Below are 12,250 nucleotides of genomic sequence, written 5' to 3'. Positions count from 1 at the left end.
ATGGGGCCGCACCCAGGCTAAAGGGGCTCCATACAGCAGACCCACACTCACCTGCCTCCTTGGCTTTGCCCTGCCAACAGAACAAATCCATAGTCCCTACCCAAACCCTTACCATTGGGCCCTGTAAACCTCCAACCTGGTCTCTCCGCTCTGCTTTTGGGCCTCCTTTCTCTTCCTTGAACCGACCAAGCTCATTCTCACCTCCGAGCCTTTGCACTTGCTGTGCCCTCTGCCTGGGACACTGTTCTTCCCAGTCTCCCCGGGGGACTCCTGTCTTGAAGGTCTCAGCCCAAATATCACCTCTTCAGAGAAGTCTCTCCTGACCCCTGAGCTAACGCTCTCGCCCCCCACTTTATCCCCATGACTGGGTTTTTTTCACTGCACTCCGTACCTCCTGAAATAATCCTTTACGATTTGCTCCCTCATTCACTGTCTGTCTTCCACCAGAGAATCTAAGCCCCGTGCAGACGGGACCTCATCTGTTGTGTTCATGTTGTTTTCCCAGGGGCTGGAATGATGCAGAGCCCAAGCAGACCTTTAGAATGGATGAATTAATTAAAAACAGGGACGATGTCATAAGATCCAAACAGAAGTTGACTATTGCCAGCCTATGATTAAAAAAAAACAACAAAAAAAAACCAGCCACCACAATCTAGTTGCATTTAAATAATTTTATTGTAAAAAAATCATCCCAACAGCACCCCCCCCCCCCACCAGCTCCTAAGTCACTGCAACCCCTGGCAGAACAGATTTATACACGGGCCCCAAACAGACCCCAAATGGCCTTTGCAACACAGCCCCTTGGCATGTGCTTCCCAAGAGCCCTAAGAAAACCCCATGTAGAAAAATACTTTACAAGGAATATGCTCTAATCTCAGCCAGAGAAAAATACAGCTTTTGGGGGGGGGGAGGAGCAGGTCACAGGAGCTGTACCCAAAATGCATAGGCAGGCAGGACGCTCACCGGGGACGGGCATTGGGAAATGTCAAGTCTGGGATCTACGACCCCCATGAGAAGCCAGAATATTGCATATGAGAAGGCTGGCCAGGGCCAGGGGCCACCTGCTGGGCCTGGTTGCATACGTCTGGGGGATGGCAGAGGCCTCAGCCGGAGGAGGCAGGGGGCACTGGTCGGGGAGGGGATGCTTCTTCCCACCGGCAGTTGAACGCAGCTGTCCTGAGCCTAGAGGCCCTGGGAGTGTGGACTGTCCAGCCCTGTCACTTGACAGAGTCCCAGAGAGGCTGGGCAACTTGCCTAAGCTCACACAGCTGCGGATGCCAGTGGTCATGTCTCTGCTGTGGCCCCTGGCCCCCCAGGCTGAGGGCTCTTGGCTTTTGCTCGGTGCCCCTGTGATGGGGGGGGGCAGTACCTTTTCACCCTGGGGCGGGTGTTTACACAGCAATCCAAGATAGCAGAGGCATTGGGCAGTCCAGTCCTGGCATGGAGGGCTCTCCAGGGAACGCAGGGAGCAGCAGGGTGTGGGGGAGTGGACGGAGAAGAGGGAATGCAGGCCCTCAGGGAGAGTGTGCGCAGGGTGCCCGGTGGGCATGGTTCTGGCCATGACAGGGAGGCCCGTACTTGCTCACAAAGACTATCCACCCCTACATTGCCCAGAGAGGGTCACACTGAGAGGGGGTCACAGAGCAACCAAGCAGCAACCCAGAGCAAAAAGAATGAGCCTCTTGACTCCGCATCTTGTCCCTCGAGTGGAAGAGGATTTGGGGGCCTCCAAGGGACGGAAGCATGGAGGATGCAGGCAGGAGTGTGTGCCCCGTTTTCCTGAGACCCCCGTTAAGAGCAAAGGAAACCCCCAGCCCTGACTGAATCCTGCCCGCCCACCTCCATCCCTGGGCCCGCAGCCCCGACCACCAGGTGAAGGCCTATGCCCTATGCCCTTCTCAAAATCAAAAGGATTTCTGGTCTGCGGGAAATGAGGACAATGACTTTAAGGGATGCTGGTGCTTCCAGATTTCAAGTGGGAATAAACTTCCTTAAATGACCTCTTTGGACCCTGTCACCTTTGGGCATGAGAGAGAATGGCCCATCGCTTTCCTGCCTGCCTACGTCTGTCTCTGTGCCTCCCTCTCCCCGTCTCTCCTCCTTCATGGATTTGGAGATTGAGGAGGAGCTGTATCATCTTATATGTGATACTTCTATGGTTTTCCCATCTCCACCGAAATGGTGAACAAAAACTCCTGAGTCTTCTGTCCCAGATGACTCCCTCCCATCGTGAGGGGCCTGGCCTGAGAGGGGTGTATTCATATGGATCTCTGCCTGCCCCTCCTACAAAAGAAGCAGGAGGGGCTGAGAGCCCAAAGCCTGACACCCAGCTGGCCCAAAGGGCCCAGAACTGTGAGTCTCAAATCCCGGAGGCTTCAGACCAGAGCTGCCAAAATGAAAGAATCACTCACTTTCAGAATCAACAGGCCAATGTCTCCTGGGATTCAGCCATCCCAGCTGAAGAGCCTCTTAAGTGGGGATGCCAGCAAGCCCCAAACACCAGAATTCTGGAGTAGGGAAGGGGCTAGGCTGCCACCCTGAGTGGCATCCCTCTTGGGGGGAGACTGTCCAGAAAAGGTGGCCCCCCAGCTGCAACCTAAATGCTCCCCCTATGGGGAAACTAACTACCTGAGCCTGTGTGGACCCATTGCCTGGACGCCTCACACCTCAGTCCATGACTGCCCTGGGGGTATCCGGTTCCCACTTGCCCACCTCCTGTGACAGGGAGCTCACTCCTCCCTGGCAACTCCATAGCTCTGCTGGGAGAAAGCACTCCCTACAGTAGCTGGGCTCCCTAGCCCCCAGGGGCCCTCTTCTCCCAGCTGAGCAGCCTGTCTCAAACCTTATTGAGTGGGGCTCCTCTGGACATCCATCTCGGAGTCCCAACATGGAGAAAGACCTAGATGTCACTCCAAGTGGGGCAGGGAACCTCACTGGCTGGTACTCCAGGCACCAGAGAACCAGAGAATAGAGACAGATTCCAGTCCATGGCTCAGAGCCTGCCAGACGGACAGATGGATGAGTGAGTGGCCAGGTCTCCAGCCCAGTTACAGGTCTGGGGGCCGGGATCTACTCCTGAGGCCCCTGGGGTGTCCAGACCACATGCTGACTTCAAAGCATCCGGGGGCTGCTGGGGCCTGGAGCTCGTGGGGCTCGGCCGCTCTGGGCCAGTGGGTTGCGGCTGATGACCAGCGCCAGGACGTCGCCTGCCTCCGCCAGGAGCGGCACGGCCAGGCAGCAGTCAAAGTCCCGCGTGCGAACGTGGTTGACCTGCAGGGAACACAGCCAAGGGGACAGACGGGCATCAGCTGAGCCCGGGCTGAAGTAGGTAGGAATCGTAAGCTGTCCTCATGTGTGGGCCCGGCCCCAACCCAGATACAGGGTGAATCTAGAACACACACAAAGAGAAGTCCTCCTTCATCGAGCTCTCTTTCAATCCTTCTGGTCAGGTTTTATCAAAGAGAAACCCCCGAAGGAGGTGCCAGGACATTCTTCCTACTTCTCTCTAACACCTACTTCTCTCCCTTTTTCATGAAAGAGCAGACCACACACTCAGCTTCCTGCCTAGAATTGGTGACATTGCTTTGTTTCTGTTTTTTTATTTCACACTGACCTTCTATGTCAAGCAAGGGGTGCTGGGCTTTCATTCCTAAATGACATGAAAAGCTTCCTTTCAAAATAAATTTAAGTCAGAAATACCCCACCAATTTAAAGGAAACATATTCAGTAAATGTGGCACTAAATAGCAGAAATCACACCAAGGGAAATGTAGCTGGGGCAAGGGAAAAGCGGCAGAGGGTGGCTGGGCCAGGGCTGTTCCAGAGCTTTCCCTGGGCTCACCCACATTTCCCAGGCTCCCTTGCAGTTAGCGAGGTCACGTGACTAGTTCTGGCCAATAGGCCATGAAGGGCAATGGCAGGTGCTGCTTCTGGGTGGAGGCAGGAAAAAAACCCACGTGTGGTTTTCCAGTCTCAGTTCCTAGGTCACGTGGTCGAAGGCATTTGCTAAAGGGTAGAGCCCCCATCAGCCTGGCGGAGCAAGCCTATGCCGCCCCCCAGCGGACAAAAGGTTCGTGTGTTAAGCCACTAAGATTCGGGGTTGTTACTGCAACATAACTAAGCCTAACCGGCCTATAGGACTGGTGTTGTCATTCCCTTCGCACATGAGGAAGCCGGGGCTCAGAGAGAGAAGGTGACCTGCCTAAGGCCACTCAGCCAGGATAGAAGTGGGGCTCTTTCCCCACAAGGCAAGGAAAGGCCACACTATCCATGGTGCCCCCAGCCCAGCATTACCTGAAGGACCCTGTCGAAGGGCCGGAGGCCCCCACGTTGGGCTGGCCCATCAGGGCGCACACTGTGGACATAGACACCCTTCTCCAGGAGGCCGTCAGAGACGCTAAAACCAAAGTCATTCCGCAAGGGGTCCTTGTGCAGGGTTACCTGGGAGCAGAAGGAGGAGGAAGTCCCTGGAGCTCTGACCTTTGTCCCCAGCTCCCCACAGCAGCCCAAATCCCTTGGTGTGGGACCCAGGCCCAGCCCACTGCCCAGCTGCGCTCCCTGCCACTACCACATAGCGCCCCCTCGCGTTCTCCATGGGAGCACGACCTCCGGTTCCCGGCACCAGTCACAGTGGGGAAGCCGGGGAAGGGGTTCCTTCTCCGTTCTTCAGTCCTCTCCCTTCCCCCCAGGAGAAAGTCTCAGTGGGGTATCGATGGGTTTTCACCCCTCTAACACTTGATCATCTCTCAATTTACCAAGAGGCTCTGAGCCTTCTGAGGGCCACTGGCTGAGAGGTTTCTTCTCCTCTTGTTTGTTTTTCTATATAGTAACCTACAGATGACAAGGGAGGCTGGCTTCTCCTTTAAGGAACTGGTAACTGATATATATGATACACACACACAAATACATAGACACGTATCATATATAAACGTGTTCCTGTTTTATATACACACAATCTTAAGTGGGGAAAAAGTCTACTTAAAGAAAAACATTCATAGCAGCCCAGTGTGTATCACAAGGGTGCGTGTGTATCACCCAAATGGTGAGAATTTGACAAGTTCCACCTAGTACAAAATTGTGTCTGGTGGAGGAAAATGAAGCCCAGAGAGGGGTGGGCCCATCTGGAGCCCCTGGTGGGTCCTCACAACACCAGGCCACGCATCTAGGCTTCCCATGCCCAGCCCCAGCACCCACCTTGTGCATCTCTAAGGATGTCGGCAGCAGCAGCTCCTGCAACTCTTCAGGGGACGCTCGTACCTCCTGGCTCCTCCGCCAGGGCTGGTGGCCGGGCCTGCCCTCAAGGGCCACGCTCTGCACCGTGCCCGTCATGATGGATGCCTGCGGACACACAGCCCTCACTTGGATGCTTGTTTGCTCGCTGTCTGCAGTCAGCATCTGTGGACACCTACTATGTATCAGCCTTCAAGGTCACAATGGTGCACAGCATAGACAAGGTCCCTGCTCTCCAGGGGCTCTCAGTCTGATCGTGGGCAGGGGGGGTCCTCGATCACACCCACGATCAGAATGCTAATTGTTGGCACTGAACGATTAACACTTACTCTGTGCTGAGCTCAGTTCTACTCACTATACACACACAACTCATTTTGTTCTCTTCGATACTATGAGAAACACAGGCAAATACCATTTTGGGGGTCCATTTTACAGGTGAGGAAACCCAGGCTAAGAGAAATTATGATTTGAACTCAGAATCTGGTTTCAAAGTCAAGGGTCTTAACACTCTGCTATCTTGGCTGATCATAAAAATAAATAAGATAAAATCACACACAAAACCTAAAAGAGTTTACTACCCCAAGATGGTCACTAAAAGATCTTAAAGATGAACTCAGAAGCAAAAAGTAGAACGCAGAAAGCAACAGTGAGCAAAGAAATTAATTGCCTACAACCCTAATGAGTACTGACTAAAATCCCACATTAACTAACTTCGAGCAATTTGTAAACAAGCAGGGAGACAAGAGGAGAGAGTTTAGAGGGAAATGGAAGCATTCTACAGGCCCTGTCTCATTCAGAAGGGGGGCCAAAGGCATTGATTCAACTTTGCTAGAAAAACCAAAGCAAAGATGAAAATTCAAGGCCACGTCAGTTGCGCCTGGTCTTTTCAAAAAGTTAGCGACATGGTCTATTCATAGAATGGAATATTATTCAGCCATAGAAAGCATGAAGTACTATGTTCTACAACATCAAGCTAAATGAAAAAAGTCAAGACACCAAAGGCCACATACTGCATGACCCCATTTATAAGAAATATCTAGAACAGGCAAATCCATAGAGATAGAAAGCAGAAAGCAGTTGGGAGATGTGGGGTTTCTTTTTGGGATGTTAGAAATGTTCTGGTCGTAAAAAAAAAGAAAGAAAGAAAGAAAGAAATGTTCTGGTCGTGTATACGCAACATCACAAAAACACTAAAAGCCCCTGAACTATTCGTGATTATCCTTAATTAATTCTTTTTACTTTTATTTTTTTTTTAAGATTTTATTTATTGATTTGACAGAGAGAGAGAGCACAAGCAGGGGGAGCAGCAGGCAGAGGGAGAGGGAGAAGCAGGCTTCCCGCTGAGCAGGGAGCCCGACGCGGGGCTCAACCCCAGGACCCCAGGATCATGACCTGAGCCGAAGGCAGACGCTTAACGACTGAGCCACCCAGGCGCCCCTACTTCTTTTTACTTTTAATATTCAATTTACTTTAATGTGGTAAATTTTACGTTATATGTGAGTTTTATCTTGGTAAACAAAAGTTTTAACTTAGCATCATTAAAAAGGCACTGGACTAAAATTAAGAGAGACTGAAAAAGCATAACAACGAGGTGCCAAGCTTTGGTTGGGCATTAGCTTAGCCAGACCAGGTATAAAGGGAAATTTGAGGTCAACTGTGAAAACCTGCATATGACCTTGGTATTAGAAGAAATGAAAATGTATCAGAAGGTTATTTTCATATGTGGGGGGAAAATGGGGTAGCTGACAGAAAAATGTATGAAACAGCATATACATCATGGTTTCACTATCCTAAAAATACATATACACTCACTTAAGCAGTAACAGTCATGATCTATGTGTAGTGGGAATGTTGTGTTCTTATGTTTTATTTTGCTTATTTTAGTTTTGATTTTATTTTGTTTATCTAATCTTGCACCATCCACATATATGGCTCCTGTAATAATAAAATATTTGAAATTAAAAAACTGAATATTAAATGAATTAAGGATAATCACTAAAAGAATAAAATTATAAAATGTCCATTTTGGTGGTGCAGAGAGTAAACAGGAATAAAAGTTTTATCAATACAAGAATAGCAAAGCTAGATCAGAAGTATAGAGTAAGTAGGATACATAGAAAGTATAAATTATATGCTAGAATTAAGTTTCATTATATTAGTAATCACAATAAATATAAATGAACGAGTCTTAAAAAGGAGACTCTTGGATTGGGGGAAAAATAAGCTACATACAGCATATAACAGATACATTTAAAATGATAAATGTACACACTTAGTAACACAGTAAGCTTGAAAATAAATAAATTGGAAAAAAGACAGGAAACATTGCTAAAATAAAGCTGGTGGAACCATATTATTATGAGGGAAAATGGAATTTAAAGTGGAAAGCACATAGGGATAGAGATACTGATTAATAATAAAAAGAAAAATTCACCAAGAAGTTATAGCAAGCGTGAATTTATATGAAACTAACAATATAACCTCAAAGGATAGAAAACAAAAATTGACAATGTCAAGAACTTGCCAAATCTCCACTCATGATGGGAATTTTATCATACCGCTAAAAAAAAAAATATAAAAATAAAGCATATAACATTTCATAAGGATGCAGATTTGAACAAGTTTATGAACAATTTTGACCTGCAGGGAACCTGACACCCAACAAAAGGAAATTTGCATTGTTTTGCAGGCATACATGAAGTGTTTACTAAAACTGATCACATACTAGGCCACAAAGAAAGTCGTAGCAAACTCCAAAGAATTCATAGCAAATTGAACATATTTTCTGGCCACAGTACATATGAATTAAAAGAAAATATGAATTGGTTTTAAAATGTGGGTTTAAAAAAAAACTCTCCACTTCTGTGTAATTCAAGGGCTTAACTAAAATCGTAATAGAAATTTTTGAAATATTTGGAATTGAATGATCAACAAAAGCATCACAAATCAAAATTTGTGGAATGCAGCCAAAGCAGTGCTTATGGGTAAAATCATAGCTTAAGATGCACTATGGCAGAAAACAAGGAAGACTGAAAATGAAGGAGCTAAGAAACCATTTGTGTTATTTAAATAACACAAATAAAGTAGAAGCTAAGCACAGAAATGAGTAAGATAGAAAACAATGAAAATTAACAAAGCCAAAAATCAGTTCTTTGAGGAGCCTAGTAACTGGCAAGACTGATGGAGAAAAAAAATGGCACCAATCAAAAATTTAGGGGGAAAGCACAGATAAAGTGGAAGTTTAAATTATTGCTCTCAGAGCATGAAGGAGCTTCTGAAATGACCAGCTCAAGGAGCTGGTGATTCAGTCTTCCTAGACCTTCCTGGGCAGCCTGTTCCACCGTGCGCCATGCTGACCTCACACAAAGCTGTATTCACTTCTCAGCTCCCTGACCCCTCATCCCCTGTACTGTCTGTCCCTGATGCTCACATCTGCATGCTTCCACAGAGCACGTCCATAACCACATCCCCAGACTGCGCCTGCACACACACACACCAAAACTGCCCCTCAGCATCCAAATGGGTGCTCAGACACACCTGTTCTGAAAACACCCTCAGCATTTGTGCATACATGAGCATGCTCACACACATGCACACACGCATGCCCCCGATGCATACATGATGATGCCAGACACATCCGTATGTGCACACACCCCCACGTGCCATACCACAATTCTCTCAATCACACCTGCACGTGGGTAAAGACGCCTTTATACGGAGGGTGCTGAGTGCATGATACACACTACACATGAGCAGGATCCCATCAACATGCTTGCTTTCCACGGGCATGCACATCGGTGTGGCCATGCACAGGGGCCCCCAGGAAGGTCTGTGGGGTGGGTGGCCCTACCTCCAGTTCCCTCAGCAGCTCTGACTGACCACATGACTCCAGGTCTTCGAGCGCTTCCCCGAACATGCGCCAGAAGCCCTCCTCACGGGCAGGGCCAGGGGCTGGGCTGTAACGTAGGAACCAGAGAGCGTCAACTCCTGGCAGGCGGGTGGGCGGGCAGGCGGGCTGGGGCCTGAGGAGTCTTCGGGGCCCCGGGGCCCAGCGTTGGGCTCGAGGGGCCATAGGGTGGGCGGGCAGGCGGGCGGGCAGGCAGGCGGGCGTCCTCGGTGGCAGTGCTGGGGCCCCGGGGCAGTGGTTGGTGACACGGAATGGGGGGAGGACGCAGTTAGGGGCGACCAGGACTGTCGGTGGTCAGTTAGAACAGGGGCAGATGAGACGGGGTGGAGAGCGGTGACACAGGACGCCTGGGAAGAGAGACAGACGGACGGACAGACAGACAGAGAGGAGATCCATGGTGTAACCCCAGAGGACGGCCCCTGGCCCCACCCAGACACATGGCATCATAGCACAGTGACAGGGACAGAGCTGGAGCCAGCGAGGACACAGATGGATGGAGAGGAGAGTGTATCTGCGCTTGGGGAAGGGTCCGGGCCACCCCACAGCTTCCATCACAGGCTGTACGGGCCCGTCATCAGCTCTAAAATTGAGGCTCATTAGAATGGTAACAAGTCACACTTGCACACTTCATAGTTCACAAAGCCACTTGCCACCTACAAAGTCCTGGCTGCTTAGAAAGGATGGTATGCAAAGCACTTTCTTACAAAGGCCCAGAAGTTTTTCTCTCCTAGGGAGACTCAGGGAGGATGATGGGCAATAGTTGCCTCCTGTCCTTCCCATTTTATAGATGAGAAGACTAAGGCTGAGGATAGTCTCTCCATTCGAACCAATTCTACAAACATTCCCTGGGCCAGGTCTCCACAGGGCCTGGGGCTACGGCAGTGAGTAAGGTGTAGCCCCTGTTCTCAAGGAGCTGGTGATTTAGTCACAAAGTGTGCAGCAGTCCCCACTGGGTGCCAGGCACTCAGCGAGAGGCGCTATGCAGAAGGGACCACAGCCAGGTCATGAACCAGGTGGGCACAAGGCAGCCAGTGCCACGAGGAGGCTCACAGTGGTGGCTTGGGGACCAGCAGAGGGAGGGATGCCTTCTGCCTGAGAAAGTCAGGGGAGCCTCCCGGAGGAGGCGGGAGAACGCGAGCTGGGTTTTCACGGCTGCACTGGCCTTGGCCAGGAGAGAGAGGGAAAGGCACTGGAGACAGAAGGAAGTGCCCGATCCAAAGCAGAGACACAGGTCGGGTGGCTAGGGCTGGGTGAGGAACAGCATTTCTCCACAGGGCCTGCTCTCTGCGAGAGCCTCCTCCAGGGGTGGTGCGGTGTCCTTCAAAGCCAACGCTACCAAACCCACCACATCCATAGCCAGGGCGGGTGCCTGGGACCCGAGGGCCCTTGCAGGAGGCCATCAAGCAATCTGGGTTAAGTCAGGAGGGTCAGGTTCAAGTTCTGAGCTGTTCTGAGAATGGGAGATTACCAGACTCTCTGGAAAGGCAAACACCTTCCACGCCTTTGCCACTGCTGTGCCCTCTGCCCAGCACACCCTCGTCCCCATCTCAGCCTGGCTGAGGCAGCTCTGCCCGATGCTTCCTCCCCTCTCCCGGGAGGCACCCCTCCTCGGGAGCCGGACAAGACCCCTCCACTGCCCCCACTGCTATGCAGACCAAGAGACCATGACTGCCTCCTCCCTCATGGCATTCCCACCACAGACCTAGTTGGTGGCTCCCAATCCTCCTCTTCCTCCTCCTCGGGGAAGCTCTCGTCCGTGGGGGCTGGGGTATAGCTCGTCCTCCGGGGCTCAGTGGGTGGGGGGCTGCTTCTCAGCCGGCTGGGCCGCCACTCCTGGGGGGTCACGCCCCGAGCCACTGTCTGCGGAGTGTAGGAGCCTGCCAGGTGGAGAGGTGGGTGTCTGTATCCACTTCAGCTTGCCCTCCTTCCCACCCCTTTTCTAGCTGTGCTAGATGACCCTGGATAGGTCTTGGCCCCCTCTGGCCTTGCATGACTACCCAGAGTCCCCTGAGGGCCCTGCCACCTAGTCCCTACCCCCAGAACCCCCAAGAACTCCTGATCACCCAGCAGAGGAGTTAATGGCCAGGGCTCCAAGACCCTGTCCCGGCTCCATGGGCTTAGCCTGGCTGCCTCCTACCTGGGGACAAGGCTCGCTATTGTAACCATTCCTCTCTGCCTGCCTTTGAGAGCTCTCAAGACCCTGCCCCAGGGGTAAGCTAAGAGATGCTTATCAAGTACAAGAGATGGGGAAGCGGAGACCCAGGGAAGGCAGACAGATATACAGCCAGGGAGGACGAGGGCTGGGAGCCTCGTGAGGCCACTTAGAGGCCTCGCTCCGCTAGTTCTCTGAGCCGGGCCTCCCAGAGGCCAGAAGGCCAGCTGCTAGATTCAAATGCCCCCCAAACCCCGAGGCCACCCATGAGTCTCAACATGCCCGGGCAGGGGAGCTTGCATCCTCAGAGGGCAGCCTGTGTCCACCTTAAGACGTGTCCACCTTAAGGCGGGGTCTTGTGGGATGGGGTGGGAAGGGGCTTTCTGCCTTCCCATCTTCAGCTGGATGCAATAAACACTGCTTGGGCACCTGCTGTGTACAGGGCACCGGGCTAGGAATGAGAAAGACAAAAGTGAGGCCAGCTTGGTCCCTAACCTCAAGGTGGGGAACTCCATGGTGCTATGGATGCTAATCAAAAGATGTGTGAAGGCCTGAGGCTCATGCTCTGAGCAGTGAGGATCCCTGAGAATGGCTAATGGGGCCCAGGCGGGTCTGCCTCCAGGAAGTGTCCCTAAAGGATGGAGCCGGGAGAGGAGGGGGCACGGAACAGCCGCTGCAAAGGCCTGGCAGCTGGGGCAGCCCAGAGAGAGCATGTCACTTGGCCTGGGGCCCCGAGGCGTTACCTGGGCCCCCGAATCCACCCTCTGTGGCTGAGCTGTCCCAGGACTCCACAGCACTGTCCACACTGGGCACAGCGGGTGAGAACCGGGCTGCCAGCAGGCCTCCTTTGAGCGCTTCTGGTGGGTCCTCATCTGCATCACTGGCCTCACTGAGGCTGCCCGACTTGCGGCACGGGAGGGGGCCTGGGAGGGAAAAGGGGTGTCACCACCACTGGCCTCTGAC

At 51.7% G+C, this 12,250-nt stretch overlaps 1 protein-coding gene across 2 annotated transcripts in view; it reads right to left on the bottom strand.

Annotated features, from left to right (window-relative positions):
• Window positions 1-662: 662 nt before the first annotated feature.
• Window positions 663-12,250, bottom strand: part of GRIP2 (glutamate receptor interacting protein 2) — a 97,277-nt gene continuing 85,689 nt past the window's right edge. For both annotated transcript variants that reach the window (XM_027585058.2, XM_027585059.2), the window contains exons 19-24: window positions 12,031-12,210; window positions 10,838-11,012; window positions 9,079-9,184; window positions 5,193-5,336; window positions 4,293-4,439; window positions 663-3,270 (exon numbers count right to left, since the gene is read on the bottom strand). In XM_027585058.2, the coding sequence (XP_027440859.1) occupies window positions 3,112-3,270; window positions 4,293-4,439; window positions 5,193-5,336; window positions 9,079-9,184; window positions 10,838-11,012; window positions 12,031-12,210 (911 nt within the window). In that variant the 3' untranslated portion in view covers window positions 663-3,111. The remainder of the gene's footprint in view (window positions 3,271-4,292; window positions 4,440-5,192; window positions 5,337-9,078; window positions 9,185-10,837; window positions 11,013-12,030; window positions 12,211-12,250) is intronic.

The sequence above is a fragment of the Zalophus californianus genome, chromosome 1, assembly GCF_009762305.2.
Source record: "Zalophus californianus isolate mZalCal1 chromosome 1, mZalCal1.pri.v2, whole genome shotgun sequence".
In the NCBI taxonomy this organism is placed as follows: Eukaryota; Metazoa; Chordata; class Mammalia; order Carnivora; family Otariidae; genus Zalophus; species Zalophus californianus.
This window is presented reverse-complemented; position numbering and strand designations above follow the sequence as displayed.